Source organism: Pseudophryne corroboree, chromosome 6, assembly GCF_028390025.1.
Source record: "Pseudophryne corroboree isolate aPseCor3 chromosome 6, aPseCor3.hap2, whole genome shotgun sequence".
NCBI classification, from domain to species: Eukaryota; Metazoa; Chordata; class Amphibia; order Anura; family Myobatrachidae; genus Pseudophryne; species Pseudophryne corroboree.
In genome coordinates, this window is record NC_086449.1 from 550,374,957 (window position 1) to 550,391,270 (window position 16,314).

A 16,314-nucleotide genomic window follows, 5' to 3' on the forward strand; every position below is an offset into this window, starting at 1 on the left:
TACGAGCGTCTTTGCTTGGATATGGAAGTGTGGGGAGTCTCCCTGTATCCCGCTCTCTGGAGGCAGGGTATACAGTACTAAAAATTCCTTCTACTTCTTAGTGTGCATTGTTAATTTTTAGTACCTATTGCATATGAGACCTGTATATTACTGTGTTTTCTGCATGTTATGTTGAAAAAAGAACCAGTTAAACAGAAGTACAATTTTCCTACTTATGTATAAGTTATTATGGAGGTTGTATTCTCATATGACAATGTCTAATGCTTTAACATGTGACTGACTGCTAGTATGCGTGCTGACTTTTCTGTGTAATGTCAGTCATATTCTGACCCTCAAACCAGGTGCACTGTGGTCAGATTGATTTCACCTCTATATACTGATTATAGGGTGTTTTTCAGTCACAAAATTGTGTAGTCAATATCAGAAAAAATGTCTGTGAGCGGCAAAAGTGATGAGGAGAATTTGTCAAGCACTCCCATAGCCCTAACATGCTTATCTTGTAAGTCAGGGGTAATTGATATGAATCAATTGGTCACTTATGAGGGTTTGTGTGCAAACTGTTTCGCTTTTCAGCGAAGTAAAAAACAGGAGTTAGTTCAACCTCCAGTAGAGCCACCATGGAATATGTTCGCAAAGACTCTGTCTTCAATAGCGGACAGGTTAGCTCCAGTAGCACCACCTAAAGGGTTAGGTTACACTATGAACCCATACATGCAGCTCCCTTCCTATGGTTTGGTTCCAGTAGCCTCTACAAGCAACCAAGGGGCAGGTAAGACTAAGACAGATACGTCTGTATGGTAGACTACACAAGAGGATACATCGGATGATGATGCGGAAACAATAGATTCAACTCCGTATGATGATCAGTCGCAGAGCTTTAGTTCAGATGATGTAGCTGAACTCATTAGTGCAGTAAAGGCTGTGCTTTCTCTGGAAGAACCAGCCAAGACAGCGTTAAAAGCAAAAGCACCTGTATTCAAACGAACAAGGTCAGTGAAAGCTGAATTTCCAGCGTCAGAGGAGTTGACGGAAATGATGGGCGAGTCTTAGGCAGCGCCCGGTAAAAAGTATAAGATTCCTAGGAGATGGGATTCTTATTATCCATTTCCTGCTGGAGATTGTTCGAAGAGAGAAGTTCCTCCAAAAGTAGATGCACATGTGCTGCGACTCGTGCATAAATCTGCTTTGCCACTGTCATCTACCTCTTTGAATGATGTCACAGACAGGAGGGTAGAAAGCCTATTGAAAAATATTTTTTCTCTCGTGGGTGCAGTGGTAAGACCTGCTATGGCTTCGGCCTGGGTAGCAAAGGCAATGGGCGAATGGATAGAGGAACTAGAGAATGACATCCCCTCTCCTACTAGGGAGCAAGAGGATCGTCTTTGCCGTTTAAGACAATCTGCCCAGTATTTAGAAGAAGCAGCCATTGATGTAGGCACTGTTGCTTCTAAAGCTTCAGCCCTGGCAGTAGTCGCTCGCAGAGCAGTCTGGCTACGGACCTGGAAGGCAGATGCGGAGTCCAAGAAGGAATTGGAAGCATTGCCTTTCGTGGGTAATATATTATTTGGAAAACCTTTATCGGATATCCTAGAGTCAGAGGCTGAATTAAAGAAGGTAAGATTTCCGGCTACCTATAACCCTAAGTCCAAGGGTTTAAAATTTTGCTCATTTCGCTGGCAAAGCAAAGCGAAAGGTAAAGAGGAGCCTAAACAACCCCAGTTTAAATCCAGGGGTAGGAAGCAGTGGGCTAGCAAAAAGCCAGCTTCCAAACCTGAACAGAAACCCTCAGCCTGAAGAGACGGGCCTCCGCCTGGAGGATTCCATGGTTGGGGGCCGACTCCTGTAATTTGCACACATATGGCAACAGTCAACAGCAGATGCCTGGGTGCAGAAGGTAGTATCTCAGGGGTATGGGTTCCCATTCAGGAGGCAGCCTCCTCAAAGATTTTTTTGCACCAGCCCGTCTCGTAAAGAGTCGAAGGCCAATGCCCTGCAAGAAGCAGTCCAAAAATTACTGCAGTCAGGTGTGATTGTCCCAGTACCTCCATCACAAAGGGGACAGGGGTATTACTCCAATCTGTTTCTAATCCAGAAACCAAATGGGTCATATCGACCAATTCTAAATCTGAAGATGTTGAACAACTACATATGGATCCCGAAGTTCCACATGGAGACGTTACGCTCCATAATGTTGGCTATGGAACCGGGGGACTATATGGTATCTCTGGATGTACGGGATGCTTACCTGCATGTACCTATAGCACTATCACATCAGTGTTACCTCAGGTTTGCCATCCTCAAGGAACACTTCCAGTTCCAAGCTCTGCCCTCGGGCTAGCTACAGCACCCAGGGTGTTTACCAAGATCATGGTGGTTATGGCAGCTTGTCTGCGCAAACAAGGGATAAGAATATTCCCATACCTAGACGACCTATTAATCTTAGCACAGTCGCAAGATTTACTGTTGAGCCATCTCCAACAGACGATAGTTTGTTTACAGAGACACAGGTGGCTCATAAATTGGGAGAAGTCGTCCCTGAATCCGTCACAGCGGATGGTTCATTTGGGAGCCATATTGGATCCAGACCTACAGAGAGTTCTCTTACCAGAGAAGAAAATAGTCAAGGTGCAGGTCATGGCTCAGGAAGCGTTGCAAGCCCAGACAATGTCAGTCCATGCAGCAATGCGACTGTTGGGTCTGATAGTATCAACGTTCGACATGGTGGAATATGCGCAATTCCACTCCAGACCGTTGCAGCATCTCATTTTGACCAAATGGAACGGAAATCATCAAACAATAAAGAAACAGATGATAAAGATTCCAGTAAATGTAAAAGGTCTCTAGCATGGTGGCTACAGACAGACCATTTAAACAAGGGGAGACCCTTTTGGATAAAAGAGTGGCAAGTCCTGACGACAGATGCCAGCCTACAAGGCTGGGGGGCGGTACTCGGAAGCCTATGGTTCCAGGGAAAATGGACCGCAAGGGAAAGTCGCCTGCCGATAAATCTGATAGAAATAAGAGCCATTTACTTGGCCCTAGTTCAGGCAAAGGACAATTTACAAGGAAGACCAGTCCAGATCCGCTCAGACAATGCGACGGCAGTAGCATACCTCAATCATCAAGGAGGAACTCACAGCAAGAGTCTGATGGAGGAAGTAACTCCCATTTTAAAATGGGCGGAACTCCATCTCCCAGCATTGTCAGCAGTATTTGTCCCGGGTGTACTAAATTGGGAAGCGGATTTTCTCAGTCGGCACACCATTCAGGAAACCGAATGGGCACTACACCCAGAAGTGTTTCAGACACTGGTGAACAGATGGGGTCTACCGGAGATAGACCTTATGGCGTCTCGTCTAAACAACAAAGTTCCGAGGTACGGATCAAGAACAAGGGACCCAGGAGCGTTCCTGGTAGACGCACTGTCAGTAGAATGAAGGTTTCGGCTGGCATATCTGTTCCCTCCAATATCTCTGTTACCCAGAGTAGTGAGAAAGGTAAAACAGGCAAAAGGAGCAATCATTCTAATAGCTCCAGCTTCGCCAAGAAGGCATTGGTACACAGATCTGTTGAGAATGTCCGTGGAAGCACCGATACTGCTCCCTCAACGTCCAGATCTGTTAATGCAGGGTCCTTGTTGTCACAGTCATCTGGATCGCCTGTCTTTGACGGCGTGGCTGTTGAAACCTCTATCTTGGAGGCTAAAGGATTTTCAAAGCAGGTAATCCAAACCATGCTTAGAGCAAGAAAGCCTTTTTCGGCCCGTGTATATCATAGAATATGGCAAGCCTATATTCATTGGTGTTCTGGAAAAAATTACAATCTGAGATCTTTTAAAGTAGCTAGAATTTTGGATTTCCTGCAGGCAGGATTGGATAAAGGGTTGAAGGTTGCTTCCTTGAGGGTGCAAGTCTCAGCGTTGACTGTATGGTTTCAGCAGAAGATTGCTGACCTACAGAATGTACGTACATTTTTCCAAGGAGTAGTACATATTCAACCTCCATTTGTTCCTCCTGCAGCTCCCTGGGATTTGAATTTAGTTCTTAAATTTCTCCAGGGTCCTTTGTTTGAACCAAAGGTGGTGTCAAAGTTTCACCTGAATGAAGAGATGGTAGTCCCAGCTTTTCAGGTATCGGGACTATCTGCGGGAGAAGCGTCACTGGACGTGGTCCGGGCTTTAAAAATCTACATAGATCGTACTAGTGCCATCAGGAAAACAGATTCCCTCTTCATCCTCTACGGATTCCATAGGAGAGGTTGGCCTGCTAGAAAACAGACGCGGGGCGAGATGGCTCCGAATGGTAATATCAGAAGCTTATTCTCATGCAGATCTCCCTATTCCGGCTAATGTCTCTGCACACTCTACACGTAAGGTAGGTCCTTCTTGGGCAGCACAACAGGGTGCATCAGCAGAACAGATATGTAGGGCAGCCACATGGTCTTCCATAAACACATTCATCAGACATTATGCCTTGGATACTTTTGCCTCTCATGACGCAGACTTCGGGTGAAAGGTCCTCCTGTGCAATCAGGAACGTCCTCACCACTAAAATGGCTTTGGGAATCCCAATGTTATCCTGTGGATAATCCTGTGGACCCAGCCAGAGAAATAAATGTTATGGTAAGAACTTACCGTTGATAACGTGATTTCTCTTATGTCCACAGGGATCCCACCCTGACGCATCTGATTTGAGGATCTAGACAAACACTAAAAACCTCTTCCTTCTTGTATGGAAGGGTGTGCATGTGTGTTCTTATCGCCTGTACAGGTCTCTACCTGATGTTCCTGCCTAACATCGCTGTGGAAAGAACTGATCTGACTGAGTCAGTGGGCGGGACTATATAGTGGAGGCCCCAATGCATCCTGGGAGGCCAGAAAGCTCGTGACCGTGTTGGTGCCATTTTCGCTGTCGCTCGACAATATCCCAATGTTATCCTGTGGATACCTGTGGACATAAGAGAAATCACGTTATCAACGGTAAGTTCTTACCAAAACGTTTATTTCATCTATCTACCTCCCTCTTCAATTCTCTGTAATCTCTGTCATTGAATGGAAAAGAGAGTCATCTGTGAGGTGAGGGGAGTAGGGCCTCGCTAGAGCTCTCACTGCCCTTGTGCTATTTGGTCGCAACAGCAGATTATTCTGCATATGAATTAGTAATCGTGGAACTGCCGTGATTATTAATACTCCGTTTCGCAACAGATATTTTCATTTTTAATGAAAATGTCCGTGCTATGTACGTGTTACTTCACCGGCATTTTGGAGGAGTTTTCATGCTTCCTCCCGGGAAACTGGCACTGCGCATGTGCACAGCGTCAGTTTCTGGAATTGGCGCCAGACGAAGGCTGCAGACGGGGATTGGAGGATCTCTCTCTTGCTACCATGTCCCAATAGGTTTAAAGCAGTTTACAAGACTTCGCTTTTCAGGGTTTAGTACATAGGGGTCATATCGTACTCCCCATTGCTAAAAATTAGTACTGCTATCTGTAATGCTAATTAGCATTCTGCTGGAGATTTCTGTCAAATTCCCTGCATTATGCTGTTAGTATATAGCCACAAATCATAAAATTATGAAGAAACTTCAGTTTCCACAAAAATTTATGGGAACAAAAGCTTGATAAATAAAAAAATAAAATATATAGTTAAACTGAGTTATGTGTTTGATTTACAGTTTTAGTCATATACATTTCTTTACATTATTTTTTGTATCTCATTATGCGGTCATGTGGTTATTTATTTATTTTTTTAATACATAATCAATAGAATTTCCTCTTTACACTATTTTTTGTATCTCATTATGCGGTCATGTGGTTATTTTTTTTGTAATACATAATCAACAGAATTTCCTAAATTTAGCATTTAATTTTAAAAATGTATATTGCAAAACTTGAATAAAATGTATATTGCAGAATGGAAAAAACATTGAAAATGTAGTGAATGTAGTGTAATATTCGGTCTGTAATGTGAGAAAACATGACAAGTGGCTTTCATTATGTCCAAATATTTTATTGCCATCATACACTTATAATTAGATTCACCATATTGCACTATGCATGATAAATATGAGGTAATGCTATGGAACCAAGTGCTCCAATCTGCCAGGCTGGAAGAGCACAGTTTCTGGCTGCAAACAATTTTAATAACTCAGTAGCAGAAACTAATTTGTTCATGTTTTCCCAATAAATCACTATAGCTGAATGTTTCATTTAAGTGAGTGAGACTGCTGAGAATTCTGAGGAGTCCACTGACGGCATCCCTTCTGCTTTCCTCAAGCACGTGAACAAATCTCTTGTAACAGACGGGCAGATTTATTAAGCCTAGTAATAATATAGTAATAGTAGTAGTAATAATAGTAGTGATAAAGTGAAAGGTGATAAAGCACCAGCCAATCAGCTCCTAATTTCTATGTCAAAAGCTGGGTTTGAAAAATGATAGTTAGGAGCTGATTGGCTGGTGCGTTATGACCTTCCACCTTATCACTTCTCCATGCTTAATAAATCTGCCCCAGAGTGTGCTATCTCCCTGAAATCCTGTTATTGCAGATAAATCATTAACATTCTGTTATCCATCTGGGGGTACACACAGAAAGATCCGTGTTTAAAATCTAAGCAATCTGACTAGATTGCTTAGATTTTAAGCACGGATCTGCCGTGTGTATGTCCCCTAGCGATAGCGATGCACGGCCCCGCGCATCGCTGTCGCTGGTGCTAGATTGAGCCTGCATGCAGGCTCAATCTAGCGGGTCGCTCACTTCGCCGTTGTGTGAAGTGAGTGGCCCCCCGTCCGTCCCCACTCGCTCAGCACATCGCGCTGTGCTGAGCGGGGTGAGAGATGTGTGCTGAGCGGTCTGTGTTAAGATCGCTCAGCACACATCTCTCCCGTCAGTACTCCCCTTAAGTTAAGTGTAATGAAGAGATCTTACTGGGATAGTAATTATTACTGGAGTTATGGTGTCCAGTGTATCAGAACTGTAAGATGTCTACAATAGCCTCTTACATGTCCTCAATGCTGTAAGTTCCTGTAAAAATGTATTTCCCTTTAGAACGTTAATTCATTGTGCAAGAATTTCATACATCAGGTATATCATGGAAGTACAATTTACTTCATTACATTTTACCCTTTGAAGATAAGTTTTAAAAGTGGTGTAAATTGCTATCTTGAGTAAAGGATTATTTAAAACAAATTTCACTGGTTAGGAAAGGCTTATTTGTCTTGACCATGCATGTGTATTTTATTACCTGATAATAAACCACAAAATTAAATGGTTTTTAGTAATTTCTTAAGAGGTGTTGTAGACTGTCTTCACTTTTAGCTTCCCCCGGTCTGTATTATTTGTAGTCCTTTATTGATATAGCACCAACATACTGTGGGGTACATACCTAGAGATATGAGCTGAGCGATCTCTCACAGACCACTCAGTACACATCTCTCTCCCCGCTCAGCACTCAGTGCGATGTGTGCTGAGTGAGGGGGGCACTCACTTCACACAGCGCTGAAGTGAGCGACCTGCTAGATTGAGCCTGCATGCAGGTTCAATCTAGCATCAGTGATAGCATCGCTGGGGGGCATACACACGAGAGATCCATGCTTAATTTCTAAGCAATCTAGTCTGATTGCTTAGATTTTAAGCACGTATCTCTCCGAGTGTACCCCCCTGTATTCTACATTGCTATACAATCAGGAAGGATGGTTAGACACATACAGTATAGGCCCATATAGACGGGCCGATGCGGGATAGATGTGTGCTGAGCGAACCGCAGCTCAGTACAGCGCGATCTGTGCTGAGCGTGCGGGGGGAGACGGGGAGGCCGCTCATTTCACCCAGCGGGTAAAGTGAGCGACCCGCTAGATTGGCCTGCATGCAGGCCAATCTAGCACCAGCGATAGCGATGCACGGGGCTGCGCATTGCTATCGCTGTACGGGGTACACACGGAGCAATAATGCTCAAATTCTAAGCAATCTAGTCAGATTGCTTAGAATATCGCTCCGTGAGTACCCCCCTTATGAGAAGCAGTACAGTGAAAGACTACTGCAGTTTCCTATACAAAGATGTGAGAAACAACACATCAGACAAATCTTTGTTTGCAGTACACAGCAATATGTCCAAATCAAACTTCTGTTCCACCCAAGCACTCCCCGTAAAGCGAAACTGCCCCCACTTCATTGACAGCTATCCCCTTTTCAGGTTTTTGATTTAGGACTTAACCTGCGGAAATCAGGAGAACTATGTGGTATTGTGTAGGTACTTCATTCCAAACTTACAATGGCATTGCTCCATTCCTTGCTTTCATACAGGGTTCCTCTGCAGCACCTCCTCCACTCTACTCAGGCACTACCACTGCTATCCTGTAGTATGAACTTTAGGCCTATTAGTTAAATCACAGTGGGAATTAAGAGAGATTGTGCATTTAAAATATCTTTCCCATTGTTAAGAGGTTAATGTGGAGTTTGACAAGACTTGATATACACATAAGCCTAATGCTTCATAGGTTTGTTTAGCTTGAGCTACCATGGTTATGCGAGAACTGACCTATGTGCATTGGGGTCACCCAGGAGCACTAGATTGATGCACTACATGAAAGTCACAGAGGGTGGAGCTTTTGCTCCCCCAATTCCACAACTGAAAGTATAATACATGTAGGTAAAATTGCATCCTGCTCAGAAAAAAAAAATCGGCAAAGCAGGAGCTGCATTAGCGCTATAAGTGCAGTGATGATACATATACCCCAATGTTTCCTAGAGCACAATGCCTCTGCCTTAGGTGGTTTTAAGTCTGATGGTGATTCACTTTAAGATACAGTAGCTTCATATTACTACAAAATACTTAGCTTTTAATATTTTCTGAGGAAGGAAGGGATACATAGAAAAGGATTTGAAAAAATAGCGGCTGATAATAAATAAATTCTTACTGCAAAGAAATGTGTCACTCTGTAATTGTTCTATAATAATTACACCCGCGTTGGACTACACCTTCATCCACAACAGCTTGCTAATAGACCAGTGCTTTGCTACACGCACCTGTTCAAGTGGTTTTCCACCAAATCTACAGCCATACCACTCTGGATGTGCCTGATTCCGTCCGATCATGGAAGCAATACAGTGTTGGGTCTTGCCAGTACCTGGTTGGGAGACTACCAGGGAATACATGGTGTAGATTATAAGGGACCCACAGCATGGTCACATTCCATGCCAGGTGCTAGGACTTAACTGTCTAACCAGTGAGCATCATCATTATTTGATTGTGTGTTTGGCACATTCTCAAACTGTACTATTACCCTCAAAAGCCAGTACCTTTGACAAACACACAACCCTCAAATTATTGCTTGAATCTTATTCTCTCATTTCTCTTCATTGAACTCTCATCACTCTGGACCCCAAAATTCCCCCTGCACTGGTCTTTACCAGCAGGGGTCATGGAGGAAATTCCCAAGTGAAAGCTGATTCAATCTGTCTTCCTTCTCCTGAAGACCTGTCCCCATTTCTGGCACTCTCAACCAGCCATTCACTAAAAGAGGTACACGGCTGGTAAGCAGAAGCTAGAGGGAATAGACGGTACTCAGGAAACTCATTACTCTTTCGATTTCCCTCCTCTTTAACTCTTTCTTTGCTTAACAATTTGGAACAGCAAAAAATATTTATGTTTATTCTTAGTACTACAGGTACTTATATTTCCCTTTACCAGGTATATGTTGACAGTGAGCAATTTACCTTACCATCAACGCAGGTAAGCATCCGCCATCAGTGGGCATTTGTACCGTATGTAAAAAAAAAATATATATAGAATAGGCTCGCTTTGAACTGCATCTAAATGCCATGCCAGACTGTGATCACCTTACATTTGAGACTGCAATTTTTATTTGATATGTTTGTGTTACAGAGTAATTTCCTTATATCCATTTTAGAGACCTATATTATATTTTACTATTATACAAAGTTTGATTTTCCTTGTTTAATTTTTTTAACTAATAACAATATTGCAATCACTAAACAATCAGCTGTGACATATTCTTTATATATATATATATTTACACGTGTACACACACACACACACACACACACACACACATATTTCTAAAGGAAAGTACTGGTTATATGAGAATGTTATCACTGGATAATAATTTTAATGCATATCTATTAAAAAATTTATAATTTTTATTGAATTAAGAGTGCCCCAACACAAGAGTCTTCCTTTCCCTCTTTGTACATGCGTACAGTTTCTCTGACTCTTAGGACCACCACCAACCTTACCCACTACCTTGTTCTCTAATGTTTAAATAATATCACTTCCAGATTGATACTGTGCAGAATCAATCGCTTCTCTTTTCATAGAATGTACCTGATACAAAAAATGATAGCTGCTGCTATAGTTAACTTCCCTGTCTCCTGATCATTCTGGAAGATCTATGTTTCATCACAGGTATTAACTTTATCTAAAAAATGCGAATCCACTTGAATTTGTTTTACAATTTATGTACAAATCCACTTTCGATTTTCTTTCTGCTCGGCAATGAGAAGCCTTGGAACCATGTTCATGTTAACATCATGATGCAAAACTTGCCTAACAGATTCTTTGTTAATGTTTACCATTTCTGTTAAGATGCTGAGTCGATGGTCAATTCAAACAATTTTCTACATTTTTTCCACATTTTCATTTGTTTTTGATGCACAAGGCCTTCTGGGACGTTCATCATCTTTGGCATCCTCATGACCATCATTAAATCCCTTGTGCCCTTACACACATGTGCACGTGACATACAGATGTATCCTCATACCTCTATCCTTTATATGCTATGAAGCGTGAGATGCCTGGCGTAAGTGAGCTGCCAGGTCCCATACAACTCTGCTAGTGTTCGGCGTCTGTATTTGTTGTAAAGGCGTCTTATTTGCAATGCAGCTAGGACACATGAGGAGACTGCGCTGATTAATTTGATTTGGATAACTGTTAATAGCACTGTTTTCAGATACAAAGAAAAGTATAATTCATGGTGGAAAAAGTCACCAATATGCAGTATGTCACTAATATATATATATATATATATATATATATATATATAAAACACAAATTCCCAAGTGCGCTAAGATGGAATGTATTTACACACTTCTTCAGGCGATAATTTCGTCAGAATGTAGACTGGAGGATATTTAAAACTGGGGACCTGTAACCGACACCCCTCACCAAAATAGTCACCCAAACAAGAGGCCAATCGGCCAATTAGTAAAAAGTTGTTTTAATAACATGTAATTGAACATATGAGTTTTTACACAGTTCACAATATAAAATTATATGAATAAAATACAACCAAAAGAATACACAGCCAACACGTTTGTGAGATGGATCCTAGATACCCCTCACCTTTTGCAAGGTGCGAGCTCGACAGGGAGTATCTTCACAAACTAGATTGTGATCCTTTGACTGACAAATCCAACGCATTTCGTCTTATCGACTTCATCAGGGGTAACGAGTATAGAAAAAGGACTAATTTGCTCTCGATGGATTTGTATAAATGATCCTATCCTCAAAAAAGGATTATTCGAAATAAGTGGAGCTCTTATATCCGGACTCCTAATGGATGTTTCTTCTAAAAAGTATAATCAATTAAGTGATGATGTTTTATATGGACTACCTTAAAGCTGATGTAGGTGTGAAATCTTTATCAAACCGCCTAGAGGAATTATTGATTCTAGCCTCCTAGGAGTGCTGACAACCGAATATTGGCATTTTTGTAAACTACCTAAAAAATGGTATCCACTTTTAAGAACCGAGACTACTTCTAATTCAAGTATTGACCTTCATACAGTAGAAAACTCCAGAATTAAATGGCTGGTTTGACAATCTCAAAGGTATAAATGATGTGGCTTCCTCAATAGGTCTCACAGAATAGATCCTGGGAAAACTTTAGCTGCATGTGGAAGTCACAGCTAAAGTTTTCCCAGGATCTATTGTGTGAGACCTATTGAGGAAGCCACATCATTTATACCTTTGAGATTGTCAAACCAGCCATTTAATTCTGGAGTTTTCTACTGTATGAAGGTCAATACTTGAATTAGAAGTAGTCTCGGTTCTTAAAAGTGGATACCATTTTTTAGGTAGTTTACAAAAATGCCGATATTTGGTTGTCAGCACTCCTAGGAGGCTAGAATCAATAATTCCTCTAGGCGGTTTGATAAAGATTTCACGCCTAAATCAGCTTTAAGGTAGTCCATATAAAACATCATCACTTAATTGATTATACTTTTTAGAAGAAACATCCATTAGGAGTCCGGATATAAGAGCTCCACTTATTAAGTCCCGACATATTTCGAATAATCCTTTTTTGAGGATAGGATCATTTATACAAATCCATCGAGAGCAAATTAGTCCTTTTTCTATACTCGTTACCCCTGATGAAGTCGATAAGACGAAACGCGTTGGATTTGTCAGTCAAAGGATCACAATCTAGTTTGTGAAGATACTCCCTGTCGAGCTCGCACCTTGCAAAAGGTGAGGGGTATCTAGGATCCATCTCACAAACGTGTTGGCTGTGTATTCTTTTGGTTGTATTTTATTCATATAATTTTATATTGTGAACTGTGTAAAAACTCATATGTTCAATTACATGTTATTAAAACAACTTTTTACTAATTGGCCGATTGGCCTCTTGTTTGGGTGACTATTTTGGTGAGGGGTGTCGGTTACAGGTCCCCAGTTTTAAATATCCTCCAGTCTACATTCTGACGAAATTATCGCCTGAAGAAGTGTGTAAATACATTCCATCTTAGCGCACTTGGGAATTTGTGTTTTATGCTGTATGTTTTGAGGTCTCCCAACAAAGATCTCTCCCGAAGTGCTGCTCCCAGGTTGGCGCTAGATAAAGATACTATTGTGTTTTATATATATATATATATATATATATACATACATATATATCAAATGTACAGTATACCTAAATTTACTAAGGCCAGCTTTTAAATTCCAGCGGTTTTGGAAACAAGGCAGAAAGAGCACGTAAACTTGTATCTGGAACAAACCATTTTACAATGCAAGAGGAGGAGATAGTTATATTTTTCCGGTGCCGGTATATTTTTTTCTATGCTCACATTTATGTAAAAAAATACTGGGGGTAATTAAGAGTTGATCGCAAGAGCAAATTTGTTAGCAGTTGAGCATAACCATGTGCACTGCAAGTGGGGCAGATATATCATTTGCAGAGAGAGTTAGATTTGGGTGGGTTATTTTGTTTCTGTGCAGGGTAAATACTGGCTGATTTATTTTTACACTGCAATTTAGATTTCAGTTTGAACACACCCCACCCCAATCTAACTCTCTCTGCACATGTTTGGATATTGGACTGCGCTGCAACCACACCCTTGGAGCCGCCGCTGCAACCCCTGTATGTCCTGTTTTGTGCTCCCCTAATCTGTATGTCTAATATTGTATCACCTTTCGCTATCTGTATATCCTGTATTGTGCGCTCCGTACCTCAACTGTTTAATCTGTATTATACTCTATCCCTCCACCATATACCCTTCCCTCATTTGTATGTTCTGCGGTTTACAATCCCCCCCCATACAATGTCTTTCTATTATGACCCCACACCCGTATCTGTGTGTTCTATCCTGAGCTGCCCCCCTCCAACTGCATGTTTTGTATTGACCACACACCCCCACCCCAGTCTGTCCATGTGTTGCTCTGTGCTCTCAACATCCCCCCCCTCCCCACACACACACACAGGTTAACTAACTCATGTGTCCCCCTTACAGCTTTTCTAGTCTTTAACCGGCAGTTTTGCAGTGTCATGACCTCATACTGCTGGGAACTCGGGATCTCAGCGGCGCATGGACCAGCATAGGCACCAGTTAGATGCTGGTCTTCTGAAGGGGAAGTAGTCGCACCCCTCTGGATATGCCACTGCCTTATTCTTGTTAACACAATTGGATCAGTGGGCATTAACATAAAGTACTGTGTTGGGCTGCAATTCAGATTTAAAATACATTTCCATTAATTGTTTGTAATTTGCTCTTTTGTGTCATGCTAAGGTTTCACTGGAAAGGCACTGAGAAGATTTGAAAGTCTAGATGGACTGACCCAGCAGCAAATAATTACCCGAGTGGAATGGTTTGTCTCTGAAATGAAGAAAATTGATGTGTTACCACAAAACGTATGCATTAATTGTCAAAGCATCGCATTGCAGAGCAAAGATCATGTATGTATATACCATATCTATATTCCCTTGCTTTAGGTTCTGAGCAGTAAAGTCAGAAACTATATGATCACTTAGAGCAGTGGTTCTCAAACTCGGTCCTCAGGACTCCACACGGTGCATGTTTTGCAGGTCACCCAGCAGGTGCACAGGTGTATTAATTACTCACTGACACATTTTAAAAGGTCTGCAGGTGGAGTTAATTATTTCACTTGTAATTCTGTGAGGAGACCTGCAAAACATGCACTGTGTGGGGTCCTGAGGACCGAGTTTGAGAACCTGTGACTTAGAGGATCAGTGTAGATTGTGGATGTGTCCATTTGAGGGTGACTGTTTAGTTCTGATATTTGAACCGTGAATGTTGGTATTAAGTATGCTGTACACAGTGTTGGGCTGTCTTATGAAGGGCCCACTGGGGGAATGCAGTGGTAGGGGGCCCATTTTTATGGATGTGGCTGGTCTCCAGAGGGTGTGTGGCCAGTTGCCACATAGTCTTGGCTAACTATTAGAGAGTGCATGGTCTGGGCACCTTGATATATATGCAAATACCGGTAGTGCATACATGATAATGTACCAGATTAATAGCAGCAATGCACTGTAGAGAATACACCATCGTCCTGTGCAGTATAATGAAACATATGTATAATGTTTAATTCAAGTGCACAGTCTGCATCCTGATCCTAGAGGAGGAGGTTGACCCCCTAGGCAGTGGGGCCCACCGGGGGTTGCCCCTGGAGGCAGTCCGACCCTGTATGCCCATATACTGTAGTTAGTAATAATCTCTCCGTGTTGTTAAGTGGCCACTGTGATGTTAGTGTATTAGAATGCTTAATATTTGTAGACACTCCCTTACTAATATGTGTAAGCCTGAATCTTCAGTGATGGTCCCTGGGACCAGGGGGATGCTGGGAAGTGGGTGGTCCAGTGTGCAGTGTGTCTGGAGTTGGTGATGGAATAAAACAGCACAGCAGTGAACTCACATGTCTCTGTATGCTTATGACTGGATTTACAAACATATGAACAAAACATGGTGTCAGAAGAAGTTTAACTTGGACTGCTAGTGCTCTCAGAGTGTGAAAGAATCCTGCAGCAGTCTGTAAGGCTGTGATTCTCAGTGTCTGCAAAGCCTGCCGTGTGCTCCTCTCTTCAAACAGTGAGTAATCATGGATTAACTAGCTCCTCCAACCGGCATGCTGATGTCTGGTAACTTGTCTGAAAACTGGAAAAGATTTAAGCAAAGGTTTAATATATATCTTGCTGCATGTGGAGCTAATACAGAGGCTGCCAAAACGAAGGCATCCATTTTCCTCCATGTGATAGGAGAGGATGTGCTGGACATTTATAATAGTTTTCAGTTTGATGAGGGGCAGAATATGGTGCTATCTTCTATAATGCAAAAGTTTGAAGATTACTTTGTGCCAAGGAAAAATGTGACATATGAAAGATATAAGTTTTTCACATGTGATCAGAAGTCTGGAGATGGATTTGATCAGTATGTTACAGAGCTGCAATCACTCAGTAAAACCTGTGAGTTTGGTGATTTAAAGGATTCACTGATTAGAGATCGTATTGTCTGTGGAATACCTGATAATGGACTCAGAGAGAGATTGCTGAGAGAGCTAGACCTAACACTAGAAAAGGCAGTGACTATGTGCAGATCTGCAGAAATAACTAGATTTCAAGCCAAAACGTTACACAAGGAAGTTGATGGTGCTGTACATGTAGTGCAGAAAACAGAGCCAAGCAAACCTCCATTTTCAAGAATGAAGCCGTCTATGCCACAGTCTAATAAGGAAATTTGTAGTAGATGTGGAAATTCTCACAATCCTAAAATGTGCCCTGCTTATGGTAAAACCTGCATGAAATGTGGTAGACTAAATCACTTTGCCAAATGCTGTAAAATGAAAAGTGAAACAACCAAAGTGCATGCTGTTAAACAAACAGAGGAATTCTTTGTGGATTGCATTGAACTTTGCAGTGCAGATAAGAAAGAATGGATTGTCCCTTTAACTGTGAACAAGATTGTCATTCCCTTTAAGCTTGATACTGGCGCGCAGGTGAATTTAATATAGTTTCAAGACTATAAGACTTTTAGAGTATAACCTAAAATTCATCCAGCCAAAGTGAAAGTT

At 41.8% G+C, this 16,314-nt stretch overlaps 1 protein-coding gene across 4 annotated transcripts in view; it reads left to right on the forward strand.

Annotated features, from left to right (window-relative positions):
- The window catches only part of LOC134932872 (uncharacterized), a 423,538-nt gene that overhangs the window by 65,390 nt on the left and 341,834 nt on the right, over positions 1 to 16,314 (forward strand). For 3 of the 4 annotated variants that reach the window (XM_063927693.1, XM_063927692.1, XM_063927695.1), the window contains one exon: positions 14,019 to 14,185. In XM_063927693.1, coding sequence (XP_063783763.1) covers positions 14,019 to 14,185 — 167 coding nt within the window. The remainder of the gene's footprint in view (positions 1 to 14,018; positions 14,186 to 16,314) is intronic. The other variant, XM_063927694.1, reaches the window with a different exon arrangement.